Raw genomic sequence first — 13672 nt, 5'->3', positions numbered from 1 at the left:
ATTGAAATTAACCCATAAGAAACTTGGACGTTGCCGCCGCTGATGGGATATGTTGTGCCCATATAAGGTGAGAAATAAAATTTGTATTAAATTTTAAAACTGCACCATTCTTTTGTGTAGGTCCTGCATAAAAATACGTATACATCAACTGAAGCTACACAACACTACACTTAAAACAAATTCCACATTTGATATGTTGAAGATGCTTCATGCTCTACATGAGAAATAAGAGAGTGAACAAAATTCATCTGTTACATTACCTTCTCGAACTTGGACCTGGTGGTACACAGGAAAATATGTCATCAACAGTAGGAAGAGGACGAAAATGCAGATAATAAAACATCGCAAATTCTTCCTGCTGTGTCCGCCAACATGTTTTAGGCTTTGCAATGGGTTCATCTGGCCACGACTGTACACTTTCTCCATCTGATTAAAGAAAGAAAATCTTTCGTTTTCAAAATATGTAACATATAAGCTTACATGTAGCAAAATGTTCATACCAAGGAATAAGTAGTGATAATAAGGAGATCATATTATCAACTACTATTTTTTTTATAATATTCACATAATAACTATCACTTAATCTAAATTGATACGAAATATTATAGAACTGTAAAACAACAATGAGACAGCCATGATTTTAGAGGGTGACAAACCTAAGTTTTAAGAGAAATTAGATATCTAACAGAACTGCTCATTTCTAGTATGGGAAAACTAAAATATTTCATTTCTGAAAAAGATATGCCTATCCTTTCTTTGAATGTCTTTTCGAAACTAGTTCTGTATGAACTGCTAAAGTACTATGCTAGAGTTGCCAGATTTCTAAAATAAAAAAACGGGACATACAGATTATATAGCTAAATTTATTTCTTATAACATTTTTAAACATTACAAAATCAATTGCTGTTAAAAGCATTGTTAATCCCGAATTTCTAACATTTTGACAAAATATATTAATATTTGAGTGAACTCTTGGCATCCTTTAAGAGGGCATTTTTTTCCAATGCATTACTATAAAATTCAGAACATGATTTATTCTCATTCACTTATTATTTCTATAGCTAAATACAGGGGAAATGGGCGTCCCGAGAACATTTTCCGGAATATCGGGACAATTCTTTAAAAAAGGGGACAATCCCGTATATACGGGATATCTGGCAACCCTATATACTATGCAGATGAAGTGTGCTAAATAGCATGTGCATTATGAACGGGATTGGAGTTTAGTCAGGGACAATAACAGTGTGTACAATTCAACAGTATATCATCTTCAATCAGAAGATGTCCCGTGAGAGTCTCTCCAATGGTGTCACTGCCTTATAATCACGGGGTCCCTGATTCAATACCCGGTGGAGGCATATGATGATTTGGATCCCACTATAAACTGCAGGTTCAGTCCCGATTAGCCCTTCTGAGCATAAAATGGACTTAAACACATGATTGTTTCAACTTGTAAAAAAGTTAAAATTAAAAAGTAATTGTGAAATGATATAGAAATATGCAACTCAAACTAACTTAGTTCTACATTACAATCACTGGAATCTCAAATGAACTGGCTAAACGAAAGAAGAAAAATATCTTTTTATTTAATTGGAGATTGAATTGCTAGAATTTATGAGTGAGCGACAAAGGAATTAGTTATACCGGCAACTTGAATTCTTCCTTTAATTAACAACAAAGCGACTCGTAAGACAATAAATCTGAGACGGAAGAATATGTTTTCGAGATGCTCAACACTGACGAAATGCTCCGTGTACATTGTTTAATAGCGTACAAAATTGAATCTTGACACGCAAAGATACACATACAGCACAACAAGAATAACACAATAAACCATCAGCTGATATTGTTTTAAGACTGAAACTAAATGTCATATTGTGCCTTCGTAAAGTCATTGTAATATAAAGCAATCAAGTGCAAAGCATAACATCAGTGTGCTATTCCACACGAGAAACTGCACCGGTAGCTATGCACTCGTATTAGTAACATTACATGTACTACATCAGCATGACCATGTTCAAATGAAACTCACGTAAGTTTGTAATGGAACAATACTTCATCCAAATGATAAAAACAAAGCCGTAAATATTTAAAGAAAAGTATATGTCAAATCTACAACGGCCTTGAACATAGTACTGGTTGTGGAAGCTCTGCCAGCATACTCTCGTTAGTAAGAGATGATACTAAACACTAAAACTTAGCCATACCGTCATGAGATGAACTGCAATTCGTCGATAACAACTTAAGGCTATCAACCTGCATTCCATCCATCTGGTGTGAAGAGAAGACAAAGCTTCTCCAACATGTTTTCTCTTCACCTGCTCACTCAACCAAACAAAACACCTTGCACCCCTAAGTTTCCGTCTGCCATAATCGCGTGCACAATGGGAACACTGAGTTCACAAAAGCTGTGCAACTTCTGTGATGTCATACATGAAGTCACCTCGGCAGATCTCATATCACGGATCGTAAATTGCACATAAAATGAGCTACCCTAGTTGAGGCATGGGAAAAATTTTGATTAGCAGAACAGAAAATGAAAAATAATTAACCTTGCTTTTCTTTCTTTTAATGCTTGCCCCCCTAGAATTGGTTTCCGTGCAAGATTGCTGGGGGGGGGGGGCAAATACTCCCTTCCCACCTGTGGTTGTGCCACTGAGTCTCATTACGCCCCTGGATATATATTGTGATCTATCACATTTGTTCATCTTGTTTATGAGCCGAAGTTTAAGCACAGAACTTTCGACAACGTTTAGATATTACCACTCTTTGTAATGACTTCTCTGCAATCGGTAAACAGCCGATTGCATCGCCCACACTCCCTCCTCTCGTTTAGGGCTGAAACAGCGCCAGGGGGTTGTTTCTCCAAGGTAACTTAATATACTATAAGGTAGCGCCATCCGAAAATTGTCGATCATGCACGAACGCGTGACGTCATGTGGGAGGATCGGTTATGCTCGGTACCCCTTCGGTTATGTTCGTTCGGGGCTTGGCAGAAGCAAACGGCCGCTATCATTTCTATGCGAGTTTCAGAGAGGGAAAGTGTTTCATTACTTTAAGGGGTAAATATTAATTATCATACTTCGGGATGGTATTGAGGTATTCCTTTAATGATTAGTAACATAATTAAAACACCCTACTTTTAAAAGAGGGGAAAATTGCACATGCAAAAGTATTGTAAAAATTCATTTTTCTGAAACATGATCGATATATTACAAAGAATGTTGTCCGTGTTCTAATTAGAATTTCAGATTTCATCATTTCATAAATCGTATTATGATTTTAATAAGAAACGCTGCATGCTAAAGAAGAATTGCATAGTGAAAGAGTTACAAAGGAAGAATTGATTGACAGATTTGGTTTATTTTTGCTTTTCTGTCTTTTTTTAAATATGAAAGGAAAACCCATAAGAGGATCTCTTCTTTTGTTTCCACAAGTCGGCCTCCTTGGCGTAGTGGTTAGCACATCGCACTTCAACGCCAGAGATTTGGGTTCTAATCCTGGCTTGGGCATGGATGTTTGTGAGTGTTCATTCATCATTTCATCACTCATCCCTATCTTCGCAAATTAGCCAAAAGTGGCACAAGAAGCGAAATAAAATGAAGCAAATCAATCAATCAATATTTGTTTTCACATATACTATCACATTTACTAAATTATCAATTTTCCCATTAAGGACAAATCAATATCTTGCCCGATTGGATTCGAATCCGGGATCCCTGGCGTCGAAGCGCGATGTGCTAAGCACTACGCCAAGGAGATCGACAGAGGCCTCCGAGGTACTACGGGCTCACAGAACGTCACAGGAGTACTATCGGATTATAAATTATGGATATTAGAGTTTGGATAATAAATAAATAAATTATATAATATATAATCTATAAATAAAAAAAACACCCGTTCTTTATTTATAGAATCTCAAAGAGAGCGATAGTTTGCCAAACTAAAAAATAATCCTATCTTGTTCTCACGATAATAAAAATAGAAGGCATAATAAAAAATAAATAGGTAACTATAGATTGACACAGAATTGAATAAGCTGAATTTTGATGTAACTCGTTTTTATGTGGTTCTACTGATTAACTTTTAATTGGAGTCCAAACTTGAATATCCGTAATTTCTAATCCGATAGTAGTCCGGTATAATCTATTTACAACATTTAACACACCCAAGTACAAATGCCTAATATTTAGTTTTCTGACTAAATAGTTCCTTCTTATTCATTCAGAACGTTGCAATCATTTCCAGGAACATTTCAAATTTTACATAACATCAGAAAGTATTAAAATTATACTGATATACTTAAAATCCAATCTTTACCATTCACCATAATGTAACTTTATTTTTGAAGTTATCAAGTGAAAGAAGCAATATACAATCTAGATAAAATTTTACTCTGCATTTGATACTTACTCTAAATTCGAAAGAATTCCCAACCTTCTTCATATATTTATTTATTGTACAATAATTTACGTACGGATCAAAGTTCCACATGCAAAATTTTTTTGAAAAGTTTTATGTGGAGGAAGAATGATGAAATAGTTTGTAAGATAGTAGTTTCAGACTTTGAAAACGCAATTCCAGTTTGTAATTTGCAGATATTTTTAATTTCTCTGGTTCAAATTTGGCTGCAAGTTATTGTTGTCATAGTTCTAAAAAGTATTTTTTCGTATTAAGAACTTTACATACAAACGCGTGCAGAAGATGAGTCAAAGTGTACAAGTACTAATTTAACTAAGTTAAGCTACTCGAAATACTTGATGAGTACTAGGAACATCAAACATAAATGTCTTAACCTTTTAATTCAAGCCTATAGAAATAGATTTATGGTCACACGGTAAATGAAACTCTTTGAGAATATCGATGAAAATATCGTAGTTTAATTAAACAATAAAGGAGAAAAGTTACATGAACTCACAATGATTGACCGTGCAAGTGTACGAATTATTATTCGTTAAAGGACTTTGTCCGCAGATTTTCCATTTCCATTCCCATGTGTGTCTGAGTTGTATAACCGGAAAATATACTCCAAGGCTGATATGCGACACACATTTGTACATTAACGAAGTAACTTGCATTACACTAATCTTAGATCTTGCTCTTTTTGACAGAAATGTACTACAAAGAAATAATGTAACATCCAATGGTTTATATTGAGTACAAGGGTACAAAATTATTCACAATATATTTGTGAAATACCAAAATTGAACAAAGTTGCAAACATTTTAATGATGGGTGTAATATTCACTTATGCAATATTTACCATCGTGCATACAACGCTATGTAACTCGAATTGAAGATGTACTAAGTGAATTTCATTTCGAATAGCGTGAAAGTTAGTACACGATCTTCGAAATGCCCATTTCCGACAACGTTTTTCACAATAATGTGAACATACAAATCACAATCAACATCGGTCTGTGTTAAATGAAATTGTTAATAATTATAAATCCGACTTACATAAAATGTACTTAACAAATCAGTTAGGCTCACTACGTACTTCGCACTAGTTGAACACATTTTCAAGATATTGATGACTTCTCTTGTAGTACTGTCGGTTAGGTTACGTTCTAGATTTTGAACTTTTTTATTTGGTTAAAGCGGTTGAAAGAGGTTGTTTGTAATCTTTAATTTATTTGCTTTATTATGCAGATGTGTATTTCTCCTTTGTAATAGATCGAATATGTTTTCCAGCAACGAAACATTGCTTGCAGTTTGTGTATATACCAACGTCTATATATTTTTCACTTTTTTGGCAGCATAGTCTTTAGCCTGTTTAGGGCACGTTTCCTTATTGCGTGTCTTTCGTAGCGTACAGCTCTGCAAACCTTATCAGCACGTCCTACAAGCGAAGCATATTGTGAAAATAAGTGTTTAGGAGAACTACAGCATTTCCTCGATCATTTGGTACTAAAGTAATTGGATGTAATTTTAGCTATGGCACTGCAGTTGGCTTCAGCACGTTCTTTGGTGGAAAATACAGAAATTCTGCTTTTAGATCTCGCACATAGTCTTCTTCACAATAATTGGCACTGCACACTCCCTTTTTATACATTTCGTCTACAAACATGAATCCACTGTTTACTTACGCAATTATCGACTGGAAATCTATGATATTTTATGTCAGTTCCTTTAGTTTTCTGGTTATAGTTTTCATAGCTTGCTACAGCACAATTAGACATGATTGCAGTCTAGAAGTACAAAAATACAATAAAAATAAATCGAACGCTACAAAATCAACAACCTGCTTGTTCCGATTTTTGCGACGTGTTAGTAGCTAAATGTACCCCGCACCAAACTTACTGCACATAGCAACGAGCACCGTCAAACCCGATCCTCCCAGATGACGTAATGCATACGTACTTCACATAGCAACGAGCACCCCCTGTTGTTTCTCTTCTTGATCACGCTGTAGAGCTGCAAGAGACTGCATGGCTTATTTGGTATGCATTTTGTTTAATATCCTGTGAGGACGACGACATACAAATAAAATAATAATAAAATCTTAAGAGAGAAGCCTTGAAGGATTTGTCGTTGGTTTTAAACAGCTCTAGAAAAAAACATCTGTTCATTTCTCAACGTGATTTTTCTGTTGTTTTTTTTTTCCTGCATGTAGGTGCCGAAGCACGAGTCTCAGCTTTTAGTTATAAATTATTTTATTTGCATCTGGTTAATGACCTACTTGAAAGTTTATGGGATCTTGCGATGATTGGTGATGAATGCACGGATTTATATGCACTAAAACAAGCAAAATATGCCATAAAACCTAAAAATTTGCAAAATAAAAATGAACGTGAACAGTAATTACGAAAACCGAAGGGCTTGGTGCAACAACATGATAAGACACACTTTTGGCGAAAATCGTTTTGTCAACCCAAGTGGTGTGTTTCTACCGTATCCAACTTTTTCAGGTGTTATTTCGGTAAATTTCTAAGTGATGTTGTTGCCCAAATAATTTTCCCTCTCTTTTTTTTTTAGAAAAACATGACAAGCCACTGTGTAAGGTAAAGTCATGCAGTGACGCATTTCTCAATCAAAAAGCTGAATATTACGAGATTTACGGCACGGGGAGTAATTCCAGTCCAGTCATTCCATGCCAAATCAACACAGATATCTGCAATTTCCAACCTGACTATCTCCGATTTTCATGAAATTTGGGAAGTTGAAACTATGCATGGAACTTAGTAACTATGAAAATGTTGGTTTCGTGCGTCTTGTAATTGTTAAATTATTCAAGGTTGAAGTTCGCATAAATTGCCCTCTTTGAGCCCGCTTAACTATACTAGATGTGCTGTAACTCCGCCCCTATTTCGCCTAGGACGCTCACATAAAACTTATTGTACAGGGAATTGAACAAGCTTTCCAGTGACATATAACAAGCCTACCTTTGGATAAAACTATAATTTTGTCACGTGACCTTGATTTTGACCTTGAATATCTCAAAACATGACATCACCAAAAATCGTGAAAAAAATATATTTGGTCCCTCATGCCATACTGTAAAACATATCGAAATATCATTCTGTGACAATAATGGGATCAGAAGATACAAAATAATATGTGTAACTATGTGACTGATAAAAGTCTCATTACATGAACTATGACGAGTCAAAAGTCCCTTAACACCCCCTACAAAATATATAGGAGTTATCCTGGTCATGAAAGAAATAGGTTAGTCACAGGGAGATCCCTAGCTGTGTGTGTGTTAAGCGCAGGTCCGGCATATTGTTGACCGCCATATTGAATTCAACGCAAAAATTTCAAAGGAAAGGGACGATGTAATATATCAAACCAGGCTAGAATATCACGAGAAATGAAGCGGCGAAGGTTTTTCCAACATATCTTTAGCCATCAAAATGTTATACGCATATCTTTCACTTACGATATATGCACATTATAATGTTGTCAATGTTCCTGTGAGCACACTCGTTGACGTCTCTCACACTCACATACAACATTTGGCAATGTAGCAGGCAGTGACGTGCGGTGACGTCGACACTTGGGGTAGCAGTCAGTGGCGTGCTCAAGGGGGGGGGGTTGGTGTGGGTCACACCCCTCCTCCCTTTAGGGCCAGTATTCCTACAAAAAAGAAGAATGTCAATAACAGGAAAAGATTGCAAAATTATGAATGAGTACCAGAAAAAAGTACACGTAACCCCCCACCCACATTCGAAAGTAAAAAACTATTTGATTTGACTCTAAACCAGAGATCCTGGGTTCGAATCTCGGATTGGCCATTTGTGTTCTTTATGTGTGTTCACTCATCTATTTTGTTGTACCAAAGGTGGCGGAAAGCGAAGTAAAATGAACCAAATTGAGCATTCAATCAATGATTTTATTTCATTTTTGTTATAATTGCGAAGATACGATGAAATTGATGAAGGGACGAGCACAGGGAACGCCCATGCCTGGGTCGGGGTTCGAACCCGGAAATCCTGGTGTCGTAGCGCGCTATGATAACCAGTCCCCCACGCTTGGTCCCTCATGCCATACTGTAAAACATATCGAAATATCATTCTGTGACAATAATGGGATCAGAAGATACAAAATAATATGTGTAACTATGTGACTGATAAAAGTCTCATTACATGAACTATGACGAGTCAAAAGTCCCTTAACACCCCCTACAAAATATATAGGAGTTATCCTGGTCATGAAAGAAATAGGTTAGTCACAGGGAGATCCCTAGCTGTGTGTGTGTTAAGCGCAGGTCCGGCATATTGTTGACCGCCATATTGAATTCAACGCAAAAATTTCAAAGGAAAGGGACGATGTAATATATCAAACCAGGCTAGAATATCACGAGAAATGAAGCGGCGAAGGTTTTTCCAACATATCTTTAGCCATCAAAATGTTATACGCATATCTTTCACTTACGATATATGCACATTATAATGTTGTCAATGTTCCTGTGAGCACACTCGTTGACGTCTCTCACACTCACATACAACATTTGGCAATGCAGGTGCAACATCATCGCAAGCAGCAACTACGCCTTCTTATCTCTCAGATGGTCAATATCACGGACTTTTAGTGCAAGCACCATTCTCTTCAAATGTTTCTGAAGGTAAAAGTCCTCCTAAGATGTTAGATCTGGGGAATGTGTAGGCCTTTTAATAGATCCCCGTCTGCCCATCAATCTACCTAGAAATTTACTGTGAAGAAATTTCCACAATGTCCACATAGTGTAGTCACACGCTGTCCTGTTTCAAAACTCTGGAAAAGTGCAATATCCCGTAAGCAAAGATGAAAAACCTGTTCACTTAACAAATCCAAGAATTCCTCACCAATTAAGGTTCCGTTGTTGAATATGGACCAACCATTCCCGTTCTCCATACACTATACCATATCATTAGGTTACCAGCAACAACCATTCGGCTGGGATCTGTCTACTGCAGATTATCAAATCACAGGTATTGCATATTCTTTTTATTAACTTCACCGTGAACATAAAAAATAGCCTCGTCACTGAAGAATTTTTCATTCCAAAGGAAGTGTTACGTAATTGTTTGAGATATTTTTTCCAATATTCTTCACTATTCAACTATTTGGTGAATGTCGCTGATTAAAATCATATGCAATGGTGCGTATACTTCTTTCTCTCCGGAGATGTCAGCGTGATCTCGATGAGTTCCTAACACGTTAGGCACATTCTAATGCTTTGTTTTTAACACCTCGAAAAGGAGAAAATGGTTACAAGCATGCAGTACTAAATTCTTGCTGGTTAAAGATATGTTGGAAAAACCTTCGCCGCTTCATTTCTCGTGAAATTCTAGCCTGATTTGATATATCACATCACTCCTTTCCTTTGAAATGTTTGCGTTGAATTCAATATGGCGGTCAACAATATGCCGGGCATGCGCTTGATACACAGCTAGGGATCTCCCTGTGACTAACCTATTTCTTTCATGACCAGGATAACTCCTTTACATTTTGTAGGAGGTGTCAAGGGACTTTTGACTCGTCATAGTGACGAGGCTTTTATCAGTCATATAGTTACACATATTATTTTGTATCTTCTGATCCCATTGCAGTCCCAGAATGGTTTTTTCATATGTTTTAGAGTATGGCATGAGGGACCAAATATATTTTTTTCACGATTTTTGGTAATGACATGTTTTGAGATATTCAAGGTCAAAGTCAAGGTCACGTGACAAGATTATATTTTTATCCAAAGGTAGGTTTTTTATATATCACTGGAAAGCTTGTTCAATTCCCTATACAATAAGTTTTATTTGAGCTTCCTAAGCGAAATAGGGGCGGAGTTACAGCACATTTAGTATAGCTAAGAGGGAGTTGGTCAGGTTGTGGGCTGTGTTGATTTCAATGTTACGGGTGAATCACAAGAGGCAGATATCCTGCTAGATTTGCTACTTGGGCCTGGACTAGTGGTGTGCCACTTTGTCACCTGCTAGTTTTCTACTCACACGATACTCATTACCGTACTTGTTGGTAGACCTTTGTTCCCACAAGCCATTGCGCAGAGCAGACAAGCTAAAAAGTGTAAGTACTGTACAAGCGACTTGAGGGAGAACATCGTACGATAATAGTAGTGATAGTGATTTGCTTTATTTTACTTCGCTTCTTGTGGCACTTTTGGCTAATTTGCGAAGATGTGAATGATTGATGCGATAATAGCTAGAAATTGACCCGAGAGAAGAAATGGTAATCAAGGTGTACTCAATGTAATTTTTAATTAACTCGGGTATGTGTTCATACAGGAAATTCGCAGGATTCATTGATAAAAACAAAAGATTGTTGGATGCAATAAATATGTTTAACATTTTACACAGACGTAGTAATAATGATTTTCATTATCGGCTAATCGCATCTGTCGTGTACAAATCTCATTGCTATGGATAAATTCCTAAATTTTAATAAACACGCATGCACCTCATTTCTGCTACTTTTTTAAATTGAGCAATAATAATAAAAATCACACAACCAACACTCAAAAACCACAGATAAGAAAACAATTTTCTGGATTTTCCTTGCCGAACTCTTCACGTGATCAGGCGTTCGCTCTGATTGGTTGTTACTGTAGCATCGAGCAGAGAAACAAGTTGCAATTAGAACACGGCCTAGTCGGCAAAACTAGCCTTGCAGTCAACTTGGCAACTATAATTTCTAACCTGGTAGCCAGTCTAGCGCCAACAAGGGCATTCCAGTAGGAAATCCAGTTCCGTGTGATTGGGCTACTTTCAGTTGGTAAAGAGTTTTAAAAACCTCCACTAAGGAAGTCACTGACACAAACCTGCGCTTCGAGATTTTGCTCCACATAAGGCTACATCAGATAATCTGAATGGCTATCTGACATAGATCGATCTTAGAGATCACTCCTTCACACGAGCAACTTGTCACAGGATAGACAGAAAATATTTTCAGCACTTTGCAAAAGTTGTATATGTTGCAGTTGAGGCAGTATCAGAATAACCTAAGCCATTCCCCATGAAATCCCCTTTTTGACCTGCAGAGCTCCATAGAAGAAGAGCCAGACAATCAGCCTCCACTTCGATGGACTTGTTATTCTATATTATATAGAAGAATTCCTACTTCCGTAACATCAATGTCCTCTGCCCCCCTTTATTTCCCCTCTCTGTGGTCCAGAGTCTATACATACATGGACGTCCACAGTATTTCTTCCAGGGAAGGACAAGCAGGGTATTTTTTTCCAGAGGAGGGGAAAACGAGGCACGCCCTCTTGTCCTCCATTCAGGACCTCCATGTATACATACAAACATGATTTCTTACAGTAGATTGAAAACAACTACAGTACACATAATTTACAGGGTGGCTACTCTAGGACAATGATAAAATTCAAGTATAATTCCCTGGATTCAAGGCTAATTTTCCAAAAATTCAAGGCTACAAGCAGATGTTTTCTCTATTTCAACCTTACATATTACCGCCTCTCAACACCCACCCACACACACAAATATTGTAACACTATAAAGGGTCTGTGTGATTCCAATGTATCCAAAAATTTGAATTCAATTGAATTAAACGGTATATTTAGAACGATTAATTTGTTGTCAGTAGTTTACATCTGCCATTTCACATACTCAGGCTCGAAATACATCTAAATACAAGTCAAAAATATTACTATTTATATTCAAATCTGCGAAAAATTGTTCATAGTGTGAGAATTTCAAACTCAAATCTACCTAATCATATAAAAAAAAAAGGTAAAGTGTTCCCCTGTGCATAGCACCACGCCATGAAGGCGTATAGGGGGTGTGGGGGTAACGCCCCACACTTTCTTGATCCGGTCGTGAGTGGGGGTGATGTGATCAGCATCACGCCCCTGACCGCCTTTACCCCCCAGGGTTTCCCCCAGGTACCCATGTTATTCGACGCTGGGTAGGCGCCGGGGCCGCTTCCACCGTTAGAAAAGTTCCCGGATTTGAACCGGCCGGGGATCGAACCCGGGACCTTGAGCATGGTAGTCAGACGCGTTACCGACTGAGCCACCGCGGCCACCTAATCATATTCAATATCAATATATCTTATCTTGCAATAAATCTTCCGTCTGTCAGATTGGACACTAACAAAGCAAACGGATCGAAATAATTCTATTATCACATAGCATTCTTTTCCTTCCTCGATAAAAAACTAAACTGGTTAGCACATCGCGCAACGACGCCAGGGGTCCCGGGTTCGAATCCTGGACTGGGCATAGATGTTTGTCCATTCATCAATTTCATCATATCACCACTCATCCCCATCTTCGCAAATTAGCCAAAAGTGGCACAAAAAGCGAAGTAAAATAAAGCAAATCAATCTATGTATGAGCAATAATTCATGAGCAATAATTCATTTTGCAGCCATCTAGAGGTACCACAACTAACGAATAAAGTGTGTGGGAGTGTTAATAACAAGAAATTTTCTAGAGGACGAAGTAGGAAAGTTAAATTACATAGGATTTAATGCACCTCCTCCCCTGTAGTTGCTTGAAACTTTCATTGGCGTGAAAATATTTCATTTCTCTCAAGAGTATAATATTGTTTAATAATGGCGACATGGACGTCCGCAGGATTTTTTCCAGGGAGGGGCAAGGAAGGTATTTTTTTCCAGGGGGGGGCCAAAAAGTCACATCTTCCCCCAAAAGAGTGTTGTTCCCTAGAAAAACATTGCTTAAATTTGAATTTATGGTGTTCATGCAATAATTAACACATATTATTGTGGCTAAAATGAAATTTTATGTGTGAAATACATAATTTTTGGTTGACTTTCATTTTCCAGGGGGAGCCACGGGCCCCCCTTGCCCCCCCTTCCGGACGCCCATGAATGGCGATAAGATTCCGATATACTAAGTTTCTGTAAGTGAAAGTATTAGGGGGAACAACCTCTCCCTCCTCCCTTGCCCATTCGTGCGCACGCCTATGCTGGGTCCTTCGTTCAGAATCTCCTAGAACACGCTGGTGTTGATTGTACGCACTCTTGGAAATTGAACAGCAAAAGCGAAGAGGTTTATGACGCCTCCGATCCAAGTTGACTATATTGTATCCACTTCACAAATATATCATGGCTCCAATATTTGTGTTTCCATTTTCAAAGCTAGATTCTCCCCCCCCCCCCCCCCACACACACACCCTCTTCCGCAAAAGCTTCAACCATGAGCAACTCCATTTCAACTTCTGGCTGGTCTGATGTAGTACTGACAAGTTTTTCA

General features: G+C 37.6%; 1 protein-coding gene across 3 annotated transcripts in view; it reads right to left on the bottom strand.

Moving 5' to 3' along the window:
* The window catches only part of LOC146003854 (beta-1,3-galactosyltransferase 1-like), an 87996-nt gene that overhangs the window by 25261 nt on the left and 49063 nt on the right, over positions 1–13672 (bottom strand). The window contains exons 1-2 of one of the 3 annotated variants that reach the window (XM_083142337.1): positions 2208–2372; positions 261–426 (exon numbers count right to left, since the gene is read on the bottom strand). In XM_083142337.1, the coding sequence (XP_082998463.1) occupies positions 261–426; positions 2208–2267 (226 nt within the window). In that variant the 5' untranslated portion in view covers positions 2268–2372. Of the gene's footprint in view, positions 1–260; positions 427–2032; positions 2111–2207; positions 2373–13672 lie in introns of those variants that run through there. The other 2 variants (XM_083142338.1, XM_083142328.1) reach the window with 2 other exon arrangements.

The sequence above is a fragment of the Lepisma saccharinum genome, chromosome 1 (genome assembly GCF_977018435.1).
Source record: "Lepisma saccharinum chromosome 1, izLepSacc3.1, whole genome shotgun sequence".
In the NCBI taxonomy this organism is placed as follows: Eukaryota; Metazoa; Arthropoda; class Insecta; order Zygentoma; family Lepismatidae; genus Lepisma; species Lepisma saccharinum.
This window is presented reverse-complemented; position numbering and strand designations above follow the sequence as displayed.